This window comes from Drosophila takahashii, chromosome 2L, assembly GCF_030179915.1.
Source record: "Drosophila takahashii strain IR98-3 E-12201 chromosome 2L, DtakHiC1v2, whole genome shotgun sequence".
In the NCBI taxonomy this organism is placed as follows: domain Eukaryota; kingdom Metazoa; phylum Arthropoda; class Insecta; order Diptera; family Drosophilidae; genus Drosophila; species Drosophila takahashii.
Window position 1 is genome coordinate 32,497,882 of NC_091678.1, and position 22,525 is coordinate 32,520,406.

General features: G+C 42.3%; 1 protein-coding gene across 6 annotated transcripts in view; it reads right to left on the reverse strand.

Annotated features, from left to right (window-relative positions):
* dpr21 (defective proboscis extension response 21) overlaps nt 1–22,525 on the reverse strand; it is a 303,758-nt gene that overhangs the window by 86,359 nt on the left and 194,874 nt on the right. For all 6 annotated transcript variants that reach the window (XR_011418950.1, XM_044393668.2, XM_044393669.2 and 3 more), the window contains one exon: nt 18,378–18,471. Coding sequence is in view for 5 of the 6 variants with exons in the window: in XM_044393668.2 (XP_044249603.1) it covers nt 18,378–18,471 (94 nt within the window). In the remaining variant the exon portion in view is untranslated. The remainder of the gene's footprint in view (nt 1–18,377; nt 18,472–22,525) is intronic.

Sequence of the window (22,525 nt, forward strand, 5' to 3'; positions counted from 1 at the left end):
TTTTTCTTCTGGAGAAAAGGAGATCTTGGATCCTTTATATTAAGGCTATCTGAAGGACTTTGGGCTCGATCATTTTGGCGCCCGAACAGGGACCTATTGGATAAGGTTCAATCCCGGAGGAGTTCGTCGTTGGAGCTCAATTTAATTGAAATTAACTACTGGCCGGCGACTACGTCACGGCGACTGCGGCAGCATCGAATTTATTGGAAAGCCGGCGACTGCGTCATAATTGCGACGGCGACTGCGGCTGCATCGACTATATTGGAAAGTGAGTCCGAACTGGGTTGATAAATTTAATATTTCTTGCAGACATGTTTTTGGTTTGATTTGTGAATATTAACTCTAATAGCGTGGTAAATCGGTCTTTATGGTGTGAGGTTAGAATTGATCGCTACCATTTTTCTAGACAGCGATCACATGTAAATCGGACGTCAGCGTAGGTCCCAATCTAAAGCATTCATACACGTAAAGGGGGACTGCGAATCCACATATACACATCCGCATAGCTGAGTAGGTTATATAATTCACGAACACGTGCTCGACGTTAAGTTGTTAATGAAATTTATAAGAACATTGCCAAACTAAGCAACAAGGAAATTTAAGGAAGCAATTTAACCTTTAATATATTTATTGAAATTTGACTGGGTTTAAGCCTGTGTTAAAAACATAGTAAATTCGTTCCCTAAAATATGGCTCCTAAAAAATCGAAGGAGCATGAAGCTCTTTCAGCGCGAACTGGCCTAGTGAATTCCTTTACGCGCAATAAAGATTACATTACAGCAAACAATGCTACCATGACGCCTGCAGAACTAGAATCGCGGTTGAGCCTGGTGGAGTCGAATTACAGCCAGTTTTGCAACATTCAAGCCAGGATCGAGCAGGAGATGGACGATGCAAGCGGAATTGATTATCGTTACACATTAGAGGAACTTTATTGCAAAATTAAGGCTCACGTATTAAGCAGTCTGAAGAATTTTAGCGGTACTGATGTTTTGAATAGTACACAGGTAGCTCGTCCGCAGCGATCGGTCCCGCTTCTGTCTTTAAAGGTTCCTGAATTTTCCGAAAAATTCACCGAGTGGACAAGTTGGTTCAATACGTTTAGAACGCTGATAGCCTCGGACAGTGAACTGGATGAGCTATCAAAAATGATTTATTTGAGATCTGCTCTAGGTCCCGTGCCGTTAAGTACAATTGATTGCTTGGAAATATCAGGAGCTAATTATATTCGTGCTCTTCGCCTGCTACAAGATTGCTATGAAAATAAAGCAATCGTTGTTCAGTCCAACGATCTAGAGCTTTTTAATTTAAATTTAATTTAATTTAAGCACTAACAGTTCCATCCCAACCACACTGGATCAACAACCTCACAACTCTTTATATAGTTCGCTGTTGACGAAGTCAACTGCCGTTGTGCTTATTAAAGGCAGCGACGGAACTTACCAAAACTGTAGGTGTATTTTAGATTCTGGAAGCCAGTTCAGTTTTTTGGCAGTGAGAGAGTCAAGTACCAGACTTAGCGGAATAGGTAACTCAACTTCTCAGACCAGGGGATCGGTAACTGCCACATTCAAGTCTAGAGTGACGAGGTTTGCGGCCACTGAAAGCTTTTGTGTTTTGCCCGAAACCACACAGTATCAGCCGTCGATAGCAACACATGGAGTGATGTTACAGACCCCAAAAGGCGTAACACTGGCAGACCCCACATTCGATTCGGGAGAAAGAATTGATATGCTCCTGGGGGTGTCATCCTTCTTTAACCTGATTGTCGCAGGCCAAATCAAGCTGGGACCAAAAATGCCCACTCTACAAAAATCACTCTTAGGATGGGTAGTCGTAGGTGAACTATCCGATTCGCCGAGCGTCTCCTTATTAGCAGGTGAAACAGAGGAGAAAGTTCAGGCGGCAAACGACCTACACGAGCTAGTTCAAAAGTTTTGGAAGTGTGAAGAATTGGCTCCGCCTGCCGATAAACTTACTCAAGAGGAGAAGGAATGCGAGACTCACTTTGTCGATCATATTAGTCGTTCTACTTCCGGACGGCTTGTGGTGGCTTTCCCATTCAAAAGTCAGACAACGCCGTTAGGAGATACATACTCAATAGCGTTGAATAGGTTTCTAAACTTAGAGATAAAACTAAACCGCAGTCCGGATCTATAAAGGCAGTAAACAGAACTCATCGATGAATACAAGGAATTAGGCCACTTTGAAGTCCTAGATTCGAGTCAGACGAATAACGTAAAGTATTTCATGCCTCATCATCCCGTCTTAAGGCCGGGTAACCTAACGACCAAGTTGCGCGTCGTATTTGATGCTAGTTGCAAGTCCAGCAACGGAGTGTCGCTAAATAACACTATGCTCGTGGGAGCAACTTTGCAGCCTGACCTTTTTGAGATATTAATTCGATTCCGATTTTATAAGTACGCGCTAACCGCGGACATTGCCAAAATGTATAAGCAAATTTTAGTAACAGATCCCCATTGTAATTTTTAATGCATACTGTGGCGTTTTAATAATGAGGTGCAAACGCTGCGTTTAAAAACCGTGACCTACGGAACAAGTTTCGCTCCATTCCTAGCCGTGCGATTCCTGTTTTATTTGGCTGAAAACTTCGGTGAGCCCTATCCATTTGCAGTTGAGGCCATAGGAAAAGCTTTTATATGGATGATATGCTGTGCGGAGCGGATACTCCATCCGAGTTGTCCAAATTAAAACAAGAAATTTCTGATCTCCTAAATATCGGTCGATTCGTCTTACACATATGGCGTAGCAGCTATCCAACGGAGCACAGTGAAGCCGCTCCAGAAGAACCCCATAAGCTCAATACTGAAGATGCAGCAAAGGCGCTCGGCATTTATTGGTCAAGCCAAAGCGACCAGTTTCAATTCTCTTTCAAGGCGGAGTATAATCCCAGAATTACCAAAAGTATAGTACTCTCAGAAATATCTCAAGTGTTAGATCCAGTGGGTTTCTTAAGCCCAATTATAATTTTGGGAAAAATATTCGTACAGGAGCTGTGGTTGCTAAGGCTTGATTGGGACGAATATCTGCCTCCTAGCTATACCAGTCAATAGAAAAAATATCGAGAGGAGCTGAAGTTAATCGGCTTGTGCGCGATGCCTCGTTCTGTAATCCAACACCAGGCTGATCTAACCACTCTAGAGCTTTATGAGCCGCGCTTATGGCGGAGTCATCTATGCTCGCGTTCAGGACCATGACGGATCAGTCTACGTACATTTGGTAGCCGCCAAATCCAAAGTGGCGCCAGTAAGGGTAACATCTCTACCCCTACTAGAACTGCAAGGGGCATTGCTTATGACTACGTTAATGGACAAGGTTACATCAAGTATTCACTTAAAGGTTACAATAATTAGGTATTTCACTGACTTGACCATTGTGCTCAACTGGCTCGCGTCGCATGCAAGCCGCTGGACAACATTTGTCGCAAATAGAGTAGCGCTTATACAGGAGCTTTCAGACATCCAGGATTGGTGCAAAATAGAGTCCAAAATCAATCCAGCGGATATGGTTTCCAGAGGACTGTACTCCGCAGACCTTAACAAATCAAGTTTGTGGTGGCACGGTCCAGCATTCGTCAAGCAGCCGATAGATAGCTGGCCGGAAATATCATGGTTACAAAAGCACGAGTCAATGCCTGAGTATAAACAGGGTGCATTCTCTTTAGCAGCACGTTGTGATAAGGACGACGACGATGCAAATTTGTAAAAGATTTTTTGAAGCTTCACCGAGTGTTTGGATATATATATCGTTGGCGGCGAACAAGTAAGCAAGATAGGACCGGCTCACCCAAGTTAACTGCAGGCGACATGGCTGGAGGCCTTCGTTATATAATTTATGTCATACAAACAGAGAAGTTAAAAGAGGAATTCCGTAGGCTATTGTGTAGTAAGAGGTTAAAATCAGCGACGATACAAGGCTTAAATCCGTTCATCGATGTACAAGAAGGGTTACAAGTTATTCGTGTAGGCGGGCGATTATTAAAGGCTGATGATTTAATCATTTGGCAGTTGAAGCCCTAATTAAATACACACATCGGATAAATTTACATGCCGGAGTGCAATCCTTATGCGCTTTTTTGCAGAAGTATTGGATTATCAATTGCAGGAAGGTAGCTCGCAGGGCTGTCAGAAGATGCGTCGTCTGCTTCCGGCAGCGCCCAGTCCTAGGACAACATCTAATGGGTGCGCTTCCAAAAAGCAGAGTGCGAGGCAGTATTCATCCGTTTGAACGCGCTGGATTGGACTTCGCAGGCCCAATACAAATGCACTTCAATATCCGAGGAAAACGTCCCGTCAAGGTCTATCTTTATGTATTTGTGTGCTTTCTAACGAAGTCATGCCATATAGAGATCGTATCTGACTTAAGCGACAACGCGTTCATCGCTGCCTTAAAGCGCTTCTTCGCTCGACGTGGCCTCAGTACGGATCTGTTTTGTGACAACGCTACAAATTTTGTAGGCGCCTCACGGGAGATGGCCAAAACATTTGATCTTGCAAGCCAGAGCTTAATCGGAGACACCTTCAGTCAGCGCGGAGTCAAATTTCACTTCATACCACCCCGCTCTCCTCATTTTGGAGGATTGTGGGAGAGCGCTGTGAAAGTTGCTAAACAACTGCTAGTCAAAAGCGCAAATAGCACCGCCTTCAATTTTGAAGACCTTTCGACAGCCGTAGCACAGGCCAATGTATCCCTTGTCATCAGATCCTTATGATCTGGAGACATTGACACCGGGTCATTTTTTGGTAGGACGATCACTGAATGCTCAACTGGAACCCTTCGACGAGAATTTGATCAAATTGTCCACAGGAATCGCATACTAGCAGTTCACAACATGTTCTGGAAGCGTTGAAAGACTGAGTATTTGACTCTAATACAGGCGCGTTCGAAGTGGACTACCTCTGCCAACAACGTTCAACTGGGCACCTTGGCGCTTATTGCTGAGGACAATTCGCCACCAGGACAATTGTTACTTGCCCGAGTAGCTGAGCTGCACCCAGGAGAAGACGGCATCGTGCGTGTGGTCACGCTCAAAACGGGATATCTGAAGCGAAATATTCGGAAAATCTGCCCATTACCGCTGGATGACTGACTTTGGAAGGACCTTCCAAGGCGGGGAAAATGTTCGCGCCGCTTATTGGAGCATCAACTTGCAACCATCAACAAGGAACGAGGCAGATATCAAGGCGACCACTTACAGCAAGCATTTGTGATCTTAACTGCCCAGCTAACGCTGTTGGCTACTGGAATGCAGCGGATGCAAGCGGAAATTGCCAGCGTTCTTACCGACGTTCGTCATCGAACCATCAGTCCCATGCTGGTAACTCCTAAGCAGCTAAGAGACCAATTAGACAAAATTCGGGATCATCTACTTCCGGATCAGATGTTGCCGGTCTCGTCGGAAAATGTAATGGAACTCTATAAAATCATGCGCGCCGAGGGAACTACAACTACAGATCGTGTTAAATTCAGCATGACAGCATGGTATCAACAGCACAGCAGGAAGTCTTCAGCATCATCCCCATCCCGACGTGGCACTCAGGAGGCTGGAATCGTTTTGACATTAAGACACCTATCATCGCTGTAAATTCCCATAGAGATCAATTCATTGGTCTTACTGAGGATGAGTTCGAGCAATGTCTATCCAACAACGAACACATTTGCTTTAACCATCAAGCCGCATTCAACGCTAAAAATCGGTGTGAGTTTCAGCTATTCAACAACAAATCTGAAACACTCTGTGAGATTATTAATTCGAAAGCAGACTTGATTTGGTTAAGAACGCATTAACGAAACAGATGGATGTTTGCGACCCACAACCAAATAGGACTTCAAGCTGTATGCAAGGGAATGCCATCCACCATTCACCTTAATGGATCAGGTTTATTATCTCTGTCCTCAGGCTGCACCGCAAGAAACGTGAACATTAGCATTAGCACATTCAGCACGGTGATCACTGAATCACATTTAGCGTACATTCGTTTGGAATGATGTGGAAGATACATCAGAGTCAGCTCGAGAGACTGCAACCCAACCTTCTGAATCAGACGAACTGGATCGTCTACAACAAAGGCTGGCTAAGCTAAAGGATACAGCATGGTCAAATCAATTTACCACTGTTCACCATCATCAAGTAGCCACGTATGCTGCGTTAGCAATATCAATAATATTGATCATTGCATATAGTCTCTGAAGGCGATTCGTCAACTGGAAGCCACGACAACCAACCTGCACCAACCAAGAGAACGACGAGCAACCATCACCTGAACCTACCCCACGAAGTTTTGCGTTCAGCATTAGCAATGGTTGAACACTTGTTCAATGGCCGGGAGAATGTTGAGTCGCAGCAATAGTTATAAGTCAGCGCTCTAAGAATCATATATCGGGTCAAGCCGGCAGCAGCATTATCAATGACCCACTTATTGGCACAAGCTTATTCTGCTGAATTGTAACTGGGTTTGCTCCCATTGGCAATAATGCATAATAACCGACACTTTGCGTTATATCTATTCTGTTAACCTATGCACTTTTTACCTATAAATACCGTTAAGTTTATACAATAAAATCAGTAACAATTTTGACTCCTACAATCAAGTTATACTCATTTTGCATTCAACAGAGGCTGTCGCTCTAGTCTTCAGATCCTCATATGCAATCCTTAGTCCAACTGGTTCAAGTTCTAGTTGCGACGACTTTAGGCAGACAGTTTATGTACTGTACGCCAGGCATCTAAGCCAAGCAATAAACATTTTGGATGGATGACTACATGTGTATTTTTATGATAATCAAAAGAAATCGCTGTTCAAGGGGGATTACATTAAATTCTTAAGAAATCGCGGTCCATCGAGAATACTTTTTCCAGAGTATTACCGGCCATTGCAATCAGTAGTTACTGTGGAAAATCTTTGAAAACATCAGGGAACACAACAAATATAATGGAACATCTCAAGCGAGCGAATTCGTCGAGCGCATACTCTTCAGATTTAAAAGGAAAAAAGGAATGAATTATTCTTTCTTTCTCAATGGTCCTGTTTGTAAAAATTTATTTTTATTTAAAAACATCGATGTTTTTTGTACCGGTCTGTCTCCTGCTCTTAGTAGCAATATTTTAGCTGAAATTAAATTACCCTCTGCAAAGGTATATTTATGTTCATTTTTATATGTGTAAAAACAAATGCAAATATACGGCAATCCAATAGAAATGTCCATTTTTAGTTAAAACCATTAAAAAACATGGATGTTTTTTGACATAAACATCGAAAGCATCGATGTTCCCAAAAATCGATTTTTCTCCACCTCTAATAGGATAGTTAAAACTCACATGATATCCATCCGTTCACTAGCACGCTGAGCCCATCGTTGCTGTTAACGAAGATCTTGTTGACTGAACGAAACTTAACAAGATTCTATTTACGTAATCTAACGCCACTGTTAGAAACACGAGGGCTGTTGCGGTATTCTCTTTGAAAACAACGCACTATTCCCTACAACTGCTAATCGAATTGAATTTATATGTTTATGATTAAGTTATGACTAACTGATTAAAAAAGGTATAAAAATAAAAAAAAAAAACAAAAGAGAACGCTATAGTCGGGTTGGTGTCCCGACTATTTAATACCCGTCACTCAGCTAAAGCGAACGCTGTACTCGGGTTGGTGTTCCGACTATAATCGTAGCTCAGCTAAAGGGAGTGCTCCCTACCTTTGATTACGTATAACTTTTTAATGAATAATCCGATTTGAAAATGACTTCTACATTTCGATAGGTATACACAACAAAATTGCATTTATACTTCTCGGAAATCTTTAAAGATGAGGGCGCAGGACACATTTTAAAATCGTAAGTCGGCGATTGTGAGCGTTAGAGGAGGCGTGGCGCTCGGCTGAAATTAACTTGCGCTGCGTAGGAGGCCCAAGAATATGTGTGGAAAATCTCAACCTTCTAGTAGTTTCCGAGATCTCAGCGTTCATACGGACGGATAGACGGACAGACGGACATGGCTAGATCGACTCGGATAGTGACCCTGATCAAGAATATAAATACTTTATGGCGTGGGAAACGCTTCCTTCTAGCTGTTACATACTTTTGCACGAATACAATATTCCCTTTTACTCTACGAGTAACGGGTATAATTAACCAAAAACAAGAAAGGAAGTTAACTTCGGCCAGCCGAAGTTTATATACCCTTGCAGGTATGCCTACTTAAAATGTACGCAGAAAACATTTGTTTTAGTTTTCACTCTGTCTGGCTTTCTCAACGCTAATAATTACCTGCAGCAGAATGTATTGAATTACGTAAGTATATTGCGCAAATGCTTCTAAAACTGGATTTATAAAACACTTCATTTTTTCACGTCTGACTCTGGGAAGCGATTGAGTTGAAATGGAACGAACTTTCGGCAGCACGCTTGAGTCAAATCTCACACACATCAACGCAGCAGTGTCAAAGGAAACCCGAAAACTCACCACGGCGAATAAACGGTAAACTCGCCTGATCTGTACTGTTCTGTTTCGTTTGCACCGCGTGTTTCTTGTTAAAAACGGTGTATTGCGTGAGTAAGAAAAAGAGATAGAGACGGAAGCAATGGCACTGCTTGTGAATCGTCACTGTGAAAGAAGAAAGAAAAACAATTTTAAAAATTCCAAAACATTTCACAAAAACCTTATGAGTGTCCTTAAAATTAGAGCCATAAGGTGTCTTTGGATCAAAAATGCATTGTAGAAGAAAATATTTTTATTTAATTTTTAAACGCTGTTTACAAATAAAGATTTTTAAACTTTGCTGTGACTTTAAAATTTTGAATGCGCCCACCTCCTCTTGTGGTTGAGATAGATTGAATTTTCCAAAACGACCGTATAAAAGAGACATGTAACTATTTTGTTTGGTCATTTCATTATATTCTTTATTTTTTGTTGTTCGTTGCGATGCCTGACTATCGAAAGCTGCGAGCAGGGGCGTAGCCCAGCTGATATCGCTAATAAATAATACCCCCAACGAGTCGGCAAGCAACGAACATACTAAAATTTCATAAAATACTAAGTTGGGAAAAATACCTATGTACGATGGCAAGAACGGAAAAAAGAGAGTTGGTAACACTAAGTTAACGAAACTCTTGGAATAAAGCACACACTTGAAAATAAGCCGGCTACACGTTTTTGTTTCGATTTTTCTGGATAAAACCCAGTGGGTTCGCGAAGTTGCATTTTTTAACCCTGCTCTGCGAGCAAACATTGGCGCCCCCGGGTGGACTCACTGGTTCTTATCCGGCATCTATACTTTCGGATCTGCGAATTCTGGAAAGTTCGCATATCACCAGGAGTTACATAATAAGCACGTGGCCAAGTGCGTTGCGCAACAAGAAGCGCATCAAACATCGCACATTGGGTGCATTTGAACATTAACTTCATCTTTGTCGCTTGAGCGCCCGCATAGTCGGTGCGCCATTACCCATCTCGTCGTAGGAGCAACACAACTGTGGGCCCTAGCCTACATCTCGTCGTCGGAGAGAGCTCCGAATTTCAATCCTGGACTAGGAGTGCACAATCGGTGCGCCCTAACGTCCATCTCGTCAGCTAGGCCCCGCAGAGCGGTGCATCCGTACCCCAAATAACCTCGTAAAGGGAGCACACATCGGCTGCGTCCCTAACCTCAAATAACCTCGTAGAGGGAGCGCACATCGGCTGCGTCCCTAACCTCCACCTCGTCGGCACCCATTGAGCGGTGTGATAACAACTTGGTCTTTCGCCGCTGGAGCACCTAAAGATTGAAGAGCCCTACTCATCTCGTCGTCGGTGCGCACAATCGGTACGCCCGAAACTCCGACCTTGTCACAGGAGAGCATCAGCGGTCTCTAACCCAACTTCGTACTGGAGAGCATCAGCGGTCTCCAACCCAACTTCGTACAGGAAGCGCACATCGGCTGCGTCCCTAACCCCAAATCGTCACCGAACAGCATCAGCATCTCATCGCAGGAGCGACCATACAGCGATCCGCATTAACATCGACGGTAAAGTGCCTACGTACATACATGCAAACTTTATCATAATCATTTGTACAACACATATTATAATTCGTTGGGCTTTCAGTCATCAGCGCACATACACAAACGGTCTTCAATAAGCTAATTGCCTCGTTCCTCGCGCGCTCCTTGTTTGTGTCTGACTTTTTGCCTCCATTGTTTCTATCGCGCATAGCCTAGCAGAATTCTTCAGTGTAGACATTCGATCGGTACTAGCAGCATTGCACTGGCATTTCTTGTTAGGAATAATATACAAAAGAGACGTTGCTGGTCACAATGGGTGGAGGTCGAAAACGTATTGGTAGAACTCCCTCAACAGAGGAAGACACAAATGAATTGCTGGAACAGCTTGAGCGGAATAAGAATCACATTGTTAGAATTGAGGCCACAGTTCGTAGTCAAGAAACTTCCCCTAATGCGTACGAAATTGACTGTCGTTTAAGTATTTTAAATGGATACATTGAAAAGGCGTTTGATTTGCAACAACAATTAGAGGCAATTAATATTGAGTTATCATGTAGAGAGGAGTTAGAGAATTTATGTGTATCAGCCAAGTCCGTAGTACTGTCACACTGCACTCGGTCTGAAGGAGAAAGAAGTCATTCTACCTTCGCCAATAACAGTAGTTTAAATTCTTCAACAAGCCATAGTAAAATACTACCACACATGAAACTTCCAAAATTCGACGGCAACTACGCCGAGTTCAAAAACTTTATAGGCTTGTTTAATAGCTTGGTTCACAACGATGAGTCACTATCCAATGTCGAAAAGTTCAATCATTTGATATCCTGTTTAGAAAAGGAAGCGTTAGGAACAGTAAGGGCTTACCAGATCACAAAAGCAAATTACGCAAAGGCCCATGCTGCCTTGATCAGAGTTTATGAAAATCCGTGCCTAATATACTTTAAAAGTATATCTCACTTGTTTGAAATCCCAGCAATGCACACGCCATCCGCTGCAGCATTACGATCGCTTATCGACACCGTAACTGCTATCTATGAATCTCTTCTCTCGCTCGGCAACGAAAAAAATATAGCCAATGCAATGATAATTCACATTGTCATGTCTAGAGTGGATCCTAAAACGCGGTCGCGATGGGAAGAACAACTAAGTTACAATTCCATTCCGTTGTGGAAAGATTGCTCAGAAGCGCTAAATAAACGTTATCAACACTTAGCGGCTGAGGAATCTACGACGTGCAGGAGAGCTTCCAAACAGGGTCAACAAGGGAACAAGCCTAGATATAGCAAGGCAGCACTAGCAGTTTCTCAACCTATCGAAGAACCCAAATCTAAATGTTTCTTCTGCAAGTCAGATGAACATTTCATTCAAAGTTGCACATCTTTCGCAAATATCTCGGTAGAAGCTCGGTTCAAATTCGCAAAGAATGCACCTCTTTGCATTAATTGTCTACGCAGAGGGCATAGTGTCTCAACATGCCAGTCATCTCATTGTCGAATTTGTAAAAAGAATCATCACACACTTCTTCATCGGTATACAACGGCCTCCCAAGTACCGTCTGGTAATCAATTGCCACTGCCTATTGCCAACCAGGTATCCCAACAGTCACTAAGTGCCTCGATCAGTCAACCTATGCCTCAAAGAATAGAACACGTCTTACTTGCAACGGCTCTTGTCGAGGTTCAAAGTCAGTCAGGAACTAAGCTGTGCGCTAGAGTTTTGCTAGATTCCGGGTCTCAGGTTAATTTTATCACGGAAGAATTGGTAAATAATTTGCAACTAAAGCGTCACCGGCATGAGGCTAAATTCTCGGGCATCGGGAATTCCGCGTGTTCAGCTAGCTTCGCAGTCCAGACGACAATTGGGTCGCGACTCAACTCCTTCGAAGCAGCAGTTGAATGCATAATTTTACCGTCGATCTCAGGGTATCGTCCAGAAGCAACTGCAATCTCTGCCAATTGGATCCCTAATGATATCCCCCTAGCAGACCCTTACTTTTACAAGCCCAAACGCGTCGACATGCTGATCGGCGCTGACTTGTTTTTCGACTTGCTTAGGGAAGGGCAAATACGTCATAGGCACTCAGGTCCAACCCTACAAAACACGGTCTTAGGTTGGGTAGCATCAGGAACCTGCAAAGAAAATCCGCCGGCACGATCTATCTCATACTCTACTTTAATAGCTACGGAAGACAACAGTCTGGATCGCACACTAAGGAAGTTTTGGGAAATTGAAAGAATACCTGATTTAACGAAATCACAGCTGTATACCCCTGACCAAGTGTTGAGTGAAAAATCTTTTGCTGATACCGTCTCGCGTGACCCTACAGGAAAATTTGTAGTTAGCCTGCCCTTCAAATCGAGTCCTTCGTGTCTCGGTTCCTCGTATGAAACAGCACGACACCGGTTTCTCTCTTTAGAGCGGCGTATGAAGGTGAACCCGTTAAACCATTCGATGTATACCCAGTTTATGAAGGAATATTTAGTCCTCGGTCACATGGAGGCTACAGATAATAGGATACCCAACGAGCCTCATTATTTTATACCATATCAGTGCGTTCTCCGGCCTGAAAGCTCTTCGACTAAATTAAGAGTCGTCTTCGACGCGTCGTGCAGAACCACTTCCCAAATTTCTTTAAATGAAATTCTCTTGGTAGGGCCAACGATTCAGCCTTGCCTGTATGCCACGCTGCTTAAATTTAGGTTCCATAAATTCGCAATGTCGGCAGATATCACTAAAATGTATAGACAAGTGATATTAAATGAGGCTCATAGAAGGTTTCAGCTGATCATATGGCGAGAAAACCCGCAAGACCCTCTACAAATATATCGTTTGAACACCGTGACGTATGGTACGGCAAGTGCTCCTTTCCTTGCAATACGGTGTTTGAAACTGCTTAGCGAGACATACTCCGATTCTCTTCCCCTAGCTTCACAGGCGTTAGCAAATGATTTCTATGTCGATGACTTATTAACAGGGGCCGATTCCATCCAGGAGCTAAAGAAATTGCGAAAGGAAGTCACAGAGATTTTAGATTCCGCAGGGTTTGTCTTAGCTAAGTGGGCTTCGAATTGTACTCTCACCGAACAACAGGTCGATGAATCAAAAGTCCTCATTGGCGAAGACACCGATACAAAAACGTTGGGTCTTACTTGGAGTCCAAATCAGGATACATTCAAATTCAACGCCCAGAAGTTACAGCTTGAAGACCCACCCACTAAGCGATCCATGCTTTCATTTGCAGCGCGTTTGTTCGATCCGTTAGGACTCATTTGCCCTGTCGTTACCCTTGCAAAAATTTTTATTCAGAAATTATGGTCGCTACAAATTGGATGGGACGACGAGATACCCGCCGACGTACTGCATAGCTGGAAGACAGTGTCATTATGCTTTGCAGATTTAGAAACGTTAAAAATCCCTCGACATGTCGGTACTCAGTTAGGTGGCTCTTATGAAATCCACGGGTTTGCGGACGCGTCAGAGGATGCCTACGGTTGTTGTTTGTACGTAAGGTCAGTGACCTCAGAGGGGATAAAGGTTAGATTGCTAACAGCCAAATCCAGAGTCGCACCGATCAATAGACTTAGTGTTCCACGGCTAGAACTCTGCGCGGCTCATCTCTTAGCAAAGTTGTGGAGTGATGTGCAAACACTCAATCTTTACAGCGCCGAGCATATTATCATGTGGTCGGATTCGGAAGTTGTTCTCTTTTGGTTGAGGACTCATCTGTCGAAGCTTAAAACATTCGTTGCAAATAGGATTTCGGCTATTCACGAGCTGGCTCCAACTGCAGTCTGGCGACACGTCCCAACTAACTTCAATCCAGCGGACCTACCCTCTCGAGGAACTACGGTCAAAGATCTTGATACGTCCCTTTGGTTCGAAGGCCCTTCGTTTTTGTCCATGGACTCGACCCATTGGCCAGTTAACCCACACTTGGCTAACATGCCCCTCGACAGCCAACTGGAAATGAAACCGCCAGCAATCGCTCATATGGTTGCTGTTGTTTCCAATCATCCTTTACTACAGGTAGTCGAAAATTCGTCTTCCTATGTAAAGGTCTTGAGAATTACAACCTTTATCTTTCGTTTTGTGTACGGCAGGACCTGGAACTTGTGGAACGAGCACGTAGTATCAGCTGCAGAACTTAGTTTTTCATTTTCTATTATCGCGCAGGCTGTTCAGCGCGAATCCTTTGCGGTCGAATTTAAGAAACTAAAGAACAATTTGCCATTACCTAATTCGTACCAAAACCTCAGTCCATTTATCAGCAATGAAAGCTTTGGAACTCGTACTTTAACCTTGGTGCGAGTAGGCGGTCGGCTAGCGCACGCGGATCTAGAAGCCAGTGCCAAATTCCCGATATTAATGCCCAAGGGGAATCGTTTTGTAAAATTATATATCGAGCACCTGCACTACGCTAATTGCCACGCAGGACCGCGCGCGCTAGTCGGCCTGCTTCGGCAGACAATTTGGTTGATCAATGCTCGACGCGAGTGCAGTGCTGTTGTGCGACGATGCACGCACTGTTTCCGATACAAGCCACGGTTATTGTCGCAAATAATGGGAAATCTACCTTTTGACCGTGTCAGAGTCAGTCGACCTTTTAGAATAAGCGGAGTCGATCTGTTCGGCCCAATCAAGGTGTCGCTAGGAGTGCGTGGCAAGGCAGCTCTAAAAATGTATGTCGCAGTCTTCATATGTTTTGCCACGAAAGCGGTTCACCTAGAACTGTTGAAAGATCTAACTTCTAACTCATTTATCCTCTGTCTCAGCAGATTTGTTGGGCGGCGCGGCCCGCTCGAACGACTGTATTGCGACAACGCAACCAATTTTGTCGGTTCCGCAAGGATGCTTGAAGAAATGGCCTCCGATGTCCGGTCGTATCGCAACACATTGGGAACGTACGGCGTCCATCACCAGGTTGAGTTCGTATTCATTCCGCCCCGGGCCCCCCATTTTGGAGGCCTATGGGAGGCGGCCGTCAAGTCCGCTAAGAATCTGTTTTTGAAGTCCGTCGGAAATGCCTTGCTCAAGGAGGACGAAGTTCAAACGATCCTAGTTGAAGTGGAAGCGGTATTGAATTCGCGTCCGCTGGTAGCTGACAGCAACAACCCCAACGACGGAGAGGCAATAACTCCAGCCCACTTTCTGGTAGGCACCACACTCGCTGCGCTACCCCCAGGATCGGTTCCTCCTCATCCGGAGGATGACTTAACGCACCTTCAACGGTGGCACCTTATATCAGCCATTAAACAACGGTTTTCGCAAACCTGGTCTCGTGACTATATTGCGGGACTGCAGCAAAGAGTCAAGTGGACAAAGGAATCGGCCAACCTTCGACCAGGAACTATCGTCGACATCAAAGAAGACAATTTACCGCCACAAAAGTGGCTGTTAGGCAGAGTCACAGAGGTAACGCAAGGAGCGGATGGCAAGGTTCGAGTTGCTATAGTAGACACCAAACAAGGCGTGTACAAGCGATCAGTACACCGACTAGCACCTCTACCAATTGATTGAAGGCTTGCAGCGCTTCAACGCGGGCGATGTTTGGTCATTTCATTATATTCTTTATTTTTTGTTGTTCGTTGCGATGCCTGACTATCGAAAGCTGCGAGCAGGGGCGTAGCCCAGCTGATATCGCTAATAAATAATACCCCCAACGAGTCGGCAAGCAACGAACATACTAAAATTTCATAAAGTACTAAGTTGAGAAAAATACCTATGTACGATGGCAAGAACGGAAAAAAGAGAGTTGGTAACACTAAGTTAACGAAACTCTTGGAATAAAGCACACACTTGAAAATAAGCCGGCTACACGTTTTTGTTTCGATTTTTCTGGATAAAACCCAGTGGGTTCGCGAAGTTGCATTTTTTAACCCTGCTCTGCGAGCAAACATATTTAATTCCGAAAAGATTACCAAAATTGGTTGACCACTCTTGAAGACATTTCCCAAAAGACGAAGCAAATTTGTGATTTTCTTAAATTAAAGATACCGCAAATACCAGAGCTGATGGACTATAGGCGTAGTGGCAACTTATGCTTAGAAAAGCCTCATTTATCGAAATAAAATGGTGGAATGTACTTTGTACAGCGCCTCACGTGATGCTTCCCTGGCGCAGCTAGTAACTGCAAACTGTGAGGTAAGAGGTTCGATTCCCACGAGCGACCAAAATGTTTTTCTCAAGATGGTAAGTTATTTGATTTTTATACCCTTGTAGAGGGTATTATAATTTCAGTCAGATGTTTGCAACGCAGTGAAGGAGACGTTTCCGACCACATAAAGTATATATATTCTTGATCAGCACCAATAGCCGAGTCTATCTAGCCATGTCCGTCTGTCCATCTGTCCGTCTGTCCGTTTCTATGCGAACTAGTCTCTCAGTTTTAAAGCTATCGCGATGAAACTTTCCCAAAAGTCTTCTTTCTATTGCAGGTAGTACATATGTCGGAGCGAGCCGGATCGGGCCACTATATCTTAAGGCTCCCATAGGAATTCATAGAAATATAAGAAAATTCATTGTAACTTTGTAGGAAGTAGGCATTTTGATTCTTGACTACTTAAAAACAAAATTTAAATAAATAGAAACGCTGAATCTGGAATCCCTGGAACTGCACCGAGTGAGCATTCTTTTATTTGCAAGGGTATATAAGCTTCGCCTGGCCGAAGGTAGCTTCTTTTCTTGTTATATTCATCATTTGTAAGTAATATAATTATTTCAGTTATTATTTCAGCTAAATTATGAAACTAAAGGTGTGTTTAACTACGTACATCGTGACGACATCCGTGTGTTTAGAAACATAAGTTGCGAAACGGGAATCAACAACAAACACCGTCAGAGGGGAGTAACCGGCATTCTCCGATTTTTATTTTCTTCTTCTTATTCAACTTTGGAAATACTTTCCCTAAATTTAAGAAATTTTTTTCTGTTGTTTAGAAAGGCAGCTGCCTTTGGCTTAAAAAGTATGGTGATTTTATAAAATTCAGGGCGATTTTTTTTCCTAGTGCACCAAAGGCTCGCAAACGATCCGTTTACTAGATATCGAAAACGAATCTTTCTCTGCTACAAACTGAGAGACCAGTCATTCGTTTTTTATCGTTTTCGGATCTGAGGTGATAGTTGTTCTCCGTTTAGGTTTCGCGCAACTATCGTTTGCGATATCGCTAACGAACATATGGTCCACTGGGCGAATAAAAACATATTAAAGTATTCACGTTTTTGATTGCTTGCAGTTTAAGCTTCCGTACTTGATCAGAAATTCGAATCTAAAGACTAATAACACTATGCAATATCAAAACTCCTCGAAAGGTGCAATATTTTTGAATTCGTTACGAATTCCCAGTTTAACTTTTCCAATTCTTAGCACAATTACCTCAAAGTTCGAAAAATGCAGAAACTTGCCATCTTTCCGGAGGTCTTTCTTAAAGCATACACTCTATACCTTTCAAACCCCACACTTAAAATAATTTTATGATTTTTTTTAAACGGAGAAACACATTCTAGAAAACTTAGTTAAAGAACTTAAAAACACACAACTGCGGTCAAAATAGTAGTTGTGTTGCCGCCCTGTGTTTTAAAAAGTTTGTTGTTGTAACTTTTTTTTATTCAATTAGCCTAATAATGTAACGTAGTTCTTTAACCGGGGTAAAATCTCAATCGGGACCAAGGAACCTATACAAGAAATTTATATAGAAGGGTGAAACCTGTAGTAGGAATTTATATGAGGGGGTTGTAGGACGCCTGGAGACGGGTGCTCTTCGATAGGGCTACCGATCGCAAAGAAATTTCCGCACAGATTCTAGTCGCTTTTTTGCGTGAGAGCCGTTAGTGAATATTATCGTACCGCGAGGTTGACGACGAGGCATTTGGGCCATAGAATTAACTTCAGATCCAAAAATCCTCTTGATCGGAGCAGCGGTTTAGATTTTTCAAAACGAAAAGTGAATTAGAAATGTAGCCCCCAAATTATGGGGAATATCGAAGTTTCTTTATATTTCTAATTATCTTTTTATAAACCTAAAATATGGTTAAATCCTGTAGAAGTTAAGCATTAAATACATTAATTTTTGTTGCTCAAAATATTGGTGCTGGAGCTGTTTGGGTCCACTGGGGGGACATGTCGGATCTTAGTGGGCGCCTACGCCCCCAATGGAATACTTTGCAAAATTTTGGCTGCTATAGCTCTTACGGCTTGGGCTGTGGTCGTATCCCCTTAAAAATCGGTCTTTTAATTTATAATCTCTAAAGACTAGACTTTGTAGCAGGGACCATGCTACAAACTTCTTACCAAAAACTTGTCTCTAAAAATAAGTATACGTGTAGCGTTGGGTGCGATAGTTTTAGTATGTTGGTGTTGTACATAGAAGGAGGACTCACCGACAACTGAAAACATCATGGTATACCCCACCGGCGGTGTTGTTGATATTTGACATTCGTAGGTTCCCGAATCTCTTAGTTGAGGAAATTTTATCTTAAAAAATAGAACAATTTTAAAATGTTACTCAATTTTATCACCCTGTTTGAAAATTATAGTGTTTGTTTGGTAATATAAATTTTACATTATAACGACAACAACTGATTGAAAAGTTTTTGATCTAAGCCCTATATTATATAAATAGGTGAGGTCTGTAGGTTGGTACACCTTTTGTTATACTCTTGCAGGGGGTATTATTATTTTGGTCAGAAGTTTGTAACGCAGTGAAGGAGACTGTAGGATTTCTACCGAAATCGGGTTTGCTGAAAAGGTTTTTTTTGCGTGCCTCAAGTACAGAACCAGTGGCAAAAGTCTCCGCAATAAGTACAGAACAAATTGGGCTGCGGAGAAGTGAATACGTCAAGATTTCTTTTCGTATTGATTTTACTGAGCATGGCTACGGGTTTATATACATGATTTGGGGTTACAAGGATATTTACTTAGGTCTAGTCTAGATACAAATGAACAACATGGTTTATTATCAGTTTACAAGAAAATAGCCTAAATAAGCAATTACATCTACCAAATGGTCGGGTTAGAATTTCCCAAGGGTTATGACAGATGGTGTGAAGACACGTCCGTCGGCTGGATGCATATGGTTTATGACCCATTTATCACATGCAGATGTGCGCAGACCAAGATATCAGCTACCTATTTATTTAGTTCAAAGTAGCTATCAGCAACGAACGAATTTCTGATTAGTCGAAATCGTACATACTCCCGGCCGTTGAACTAGTTTTCAACAATCGTTAATGTTGATTGTGAAAGGCTGGATCGAAGAACCGTATCTATTTACAGGTGTGGTCGTCGGCATTTGATTCAGCTGAAGGGTATTTCGAGGTTTACGCCAGTTCTTCATAAAGTGAATTACAATAATGATTATTATAAAAACTAATGCATTATAGATCGAAATATGATGATGTTCAATAGTCTCAAGATTATGTGGTAATTTAAATCTATTGAAAGGCTGGAGTTGAGCTTCTCGTTGATACAACTCCTTGTAGTTAAGGTTTAAGTCTTCCATCAAACTTGTAGGGGTAGATCTTGTTGAATTAGGTCGTAAATTCTGTGTGAGTTCTCCTCAATCAATCTCTGACATTTCAAAAACTCATCCCGATGACTGTTATTGCGATGTATGGGGTTTTAATTTCAAACATACTGATTCCATCTTTTGCCAGAAATGGAAATGGTGTCAATCTGCAGATATCCAAAATCTGAGTAGATACCAATGGCAAGTTTACCCTGATAATGACATGCTCTTTTATGATGGTTCCCCCAGCCTTCATCATCTGATATGCCATTAATATATTATCAGAAGAAACTGACAGCATTTGTCCAGGCTTTAAATGGTTTCGTATCTGATCTAACTGATCCTTTAATTGCCTTGGGGACAGCAACATCGGACTTATTGTGTTGTGCCGAATAACAGTTAAAACGTTTATGATTTCGTTTTGCATTCTTTGCAAACTAGAGGCTAACAGAAATAGTTTAGTTGCAAGTGTTATGTACCATGAAAATTTATTAAATCTACTTTCAGTATTAGTTGTTTCTGCAATATAATTCTCTATCGATTTTAACCGTTTGGAATTCGAGATCTCATCCCTTTTGATGACATTAATTGTAGAGTCAATCAAAGATGTTTGATTTCTTAGCAAAGTAAGCAAATGCTTCTCATTCGCCCTAACCTTTGTTATCGCTTGCACCATTTTATCAGCATAAGTGGAGTCCAATACGCCGAAAAGACTACTGGCAATTTTTCCAACGATATCCAACGGCGCTCTTTGCTGACGTGATTTTGTTATAAGCATATTTTTCAGCTTGAAGATCCTCCTCGATGTGTTTAAAGTGTTGATACATGCTTGCACATGCCTCTGTTTCTGAAAACTGCTTGCACAAGTGCCCATCGAAAAAGTACTCATATCCTTCCAGTAACAATTAAAGTCCAATCCGTTTTCGCAAGTTGACTCTTTCCAATCCTTTCGAAGAATATTCCTGGTTTCGATGTAAATTGAGTAACGTTAATTGATTGATAGAAGAAGCATAACTATTAACGCTATTGTCAGCGATGGCATTGCTGATTTTTTCGCCCTTTTCGCCTGCCTCCCATCAGGTGTATTCTCATCTTCCTCTAAGGTAGCTGGATGCTTATGAACAGGTTCCTTCTCTAAAAATAGTGGGGCGATATGTTGAATATCTCGTTTAAGTTTTACTCCTTTACTCGTTTTGACTTCTACAACTCTGACAAAATTATCCTGGCCATGAATTGTCTTAATTATTCGTCCCAATGGCCATGGCAGAACTGGAGTATTGTCTTCCTTTATCAACACTAATGCTCCTTCCTTTACGTTTGCTGAGGATCCTTTCCATTTTTGACGATGCTGAAGTTGTTGCAGATAATCAGACCATTAAGTCCAAAACGTATGCTTTAACTTGGATTCGGCTTGCCATCTCTGTCCCAATGATTGTGGTTGCTGAGATGGCTCACTATCTGCTTGTGCGGTTAATGGTTCTCCAATTAGAAAGTGACCTGGGGTAAGTGCCGTCACATCATTTGGATCGCTCGATATCGGAATCAAGGGTCTTGAATTCATGATAGCTTCTATTTCCACTATCACAGTTTCTAATTCCTCATTGGTCAGATCCGCTGTACTTACCGCCGCTTCCCAAAGTCCTCCAAAATGCGGTGCTCTTGGTGGGATAAACTTAAAGTTGACGCCTTTATTATTGCAGGTCTCCATTATAGACCTCTTGGCCTTTTCTGAGAACTCCTGAAGCTTATTTCTTGCTCCAACAAAATTCGTAGCGTTGCCGCAGTGTAGAGTCTGACATTTTCCTCGACGACTTATGAATCGACAAAGTGCTGCCAAAAATGCTTCTGTGGTTAAATCGCTGACTAATTCCAAAGACACTACCTTGGTCGAAAAGCCACAAAAGATTGCTATGTAGGCAGTATGCAGTTTCTTTCCACGAATTTTATAGCGAATCTTAAATGGTCCACAATAATCAACTCCAGAATTAAGAAACGGTCGAGCTTGTGTGACTCTTAAAGGTGGTAACTGTCCCATTATTTGTTTCATTAACTTTGGTTTAGCTCTGGTGCATCTGACACAATTTAAAATAACATTTCGAGCTATTGTTTTTGCTTTAATTGCCCAATATCTCTGCCTTGATGTGGCTATTAGAGTTTGGGCACCACAATGCATATTATCCTTGTGGATTTTTTCAAATATTAATTTGACTATTGGATCATTATATTGCAATAGTACAGGATGTTTTGCATCGAATGAAAGTTCAGATGCTTTCAATCTGCCTCCACCTCGAATGAGATCATCCTGATCCAAGAAAGGCGTTAGGGCGCTGAGATTACTGCCTCGTCCGACTTCCCGGGATTTCTTTAGCTCTTTGATTTCAGCACTAAAATTATTGTGCTGAATTAGCCGGAGAACTATATTCCGAGAATTTTCCAATTCTTCAAATGTCACCATTGTAGCTGCATCTGAAGATTTCCTTTTGAAGCGCAAGATGTAGGGTACTATTCTTAGTAACTTGTCAAAGGAATTCCCATGGTTTATACCGTAAAGCCAATTCGGACTTTGCCTGGTAACTACCAAGATTTCTGGGTTACCCTGGGGAAGTGCACAGCGTTCTGATTTTTCCGCAACAAATGGTAGTGGCCATTTGGATGATGGACCATACAAAAACAGTGGGCCAATAAAGCCAAAGACTGAAATTGGTGAACTTGGAACCACTTATTCCTCTTGACGCTATGTCTGCAGCATTGTTTTCTGGTGGATGCTTCTTGAATGGTGGTAATTCTAGTAGCCACAAATTTGTTCTTAATTGTTTTTGGGCTATTTATCCAGAATAACACAATTTAGGAATCGCCCAAAAATATGTTGCAGTCCCTTGCAGAAACAATTGTTCTTTTATGGTCGCTGTTAATTAAGCACCTAATACTACTGGCTTTAATTCCAGTCTCGGAAGTGTGATCGCTTTAACAGGGGCCAAACGCGATTTTGCACATTATAACTGTACAGTCACTCGTTTATCC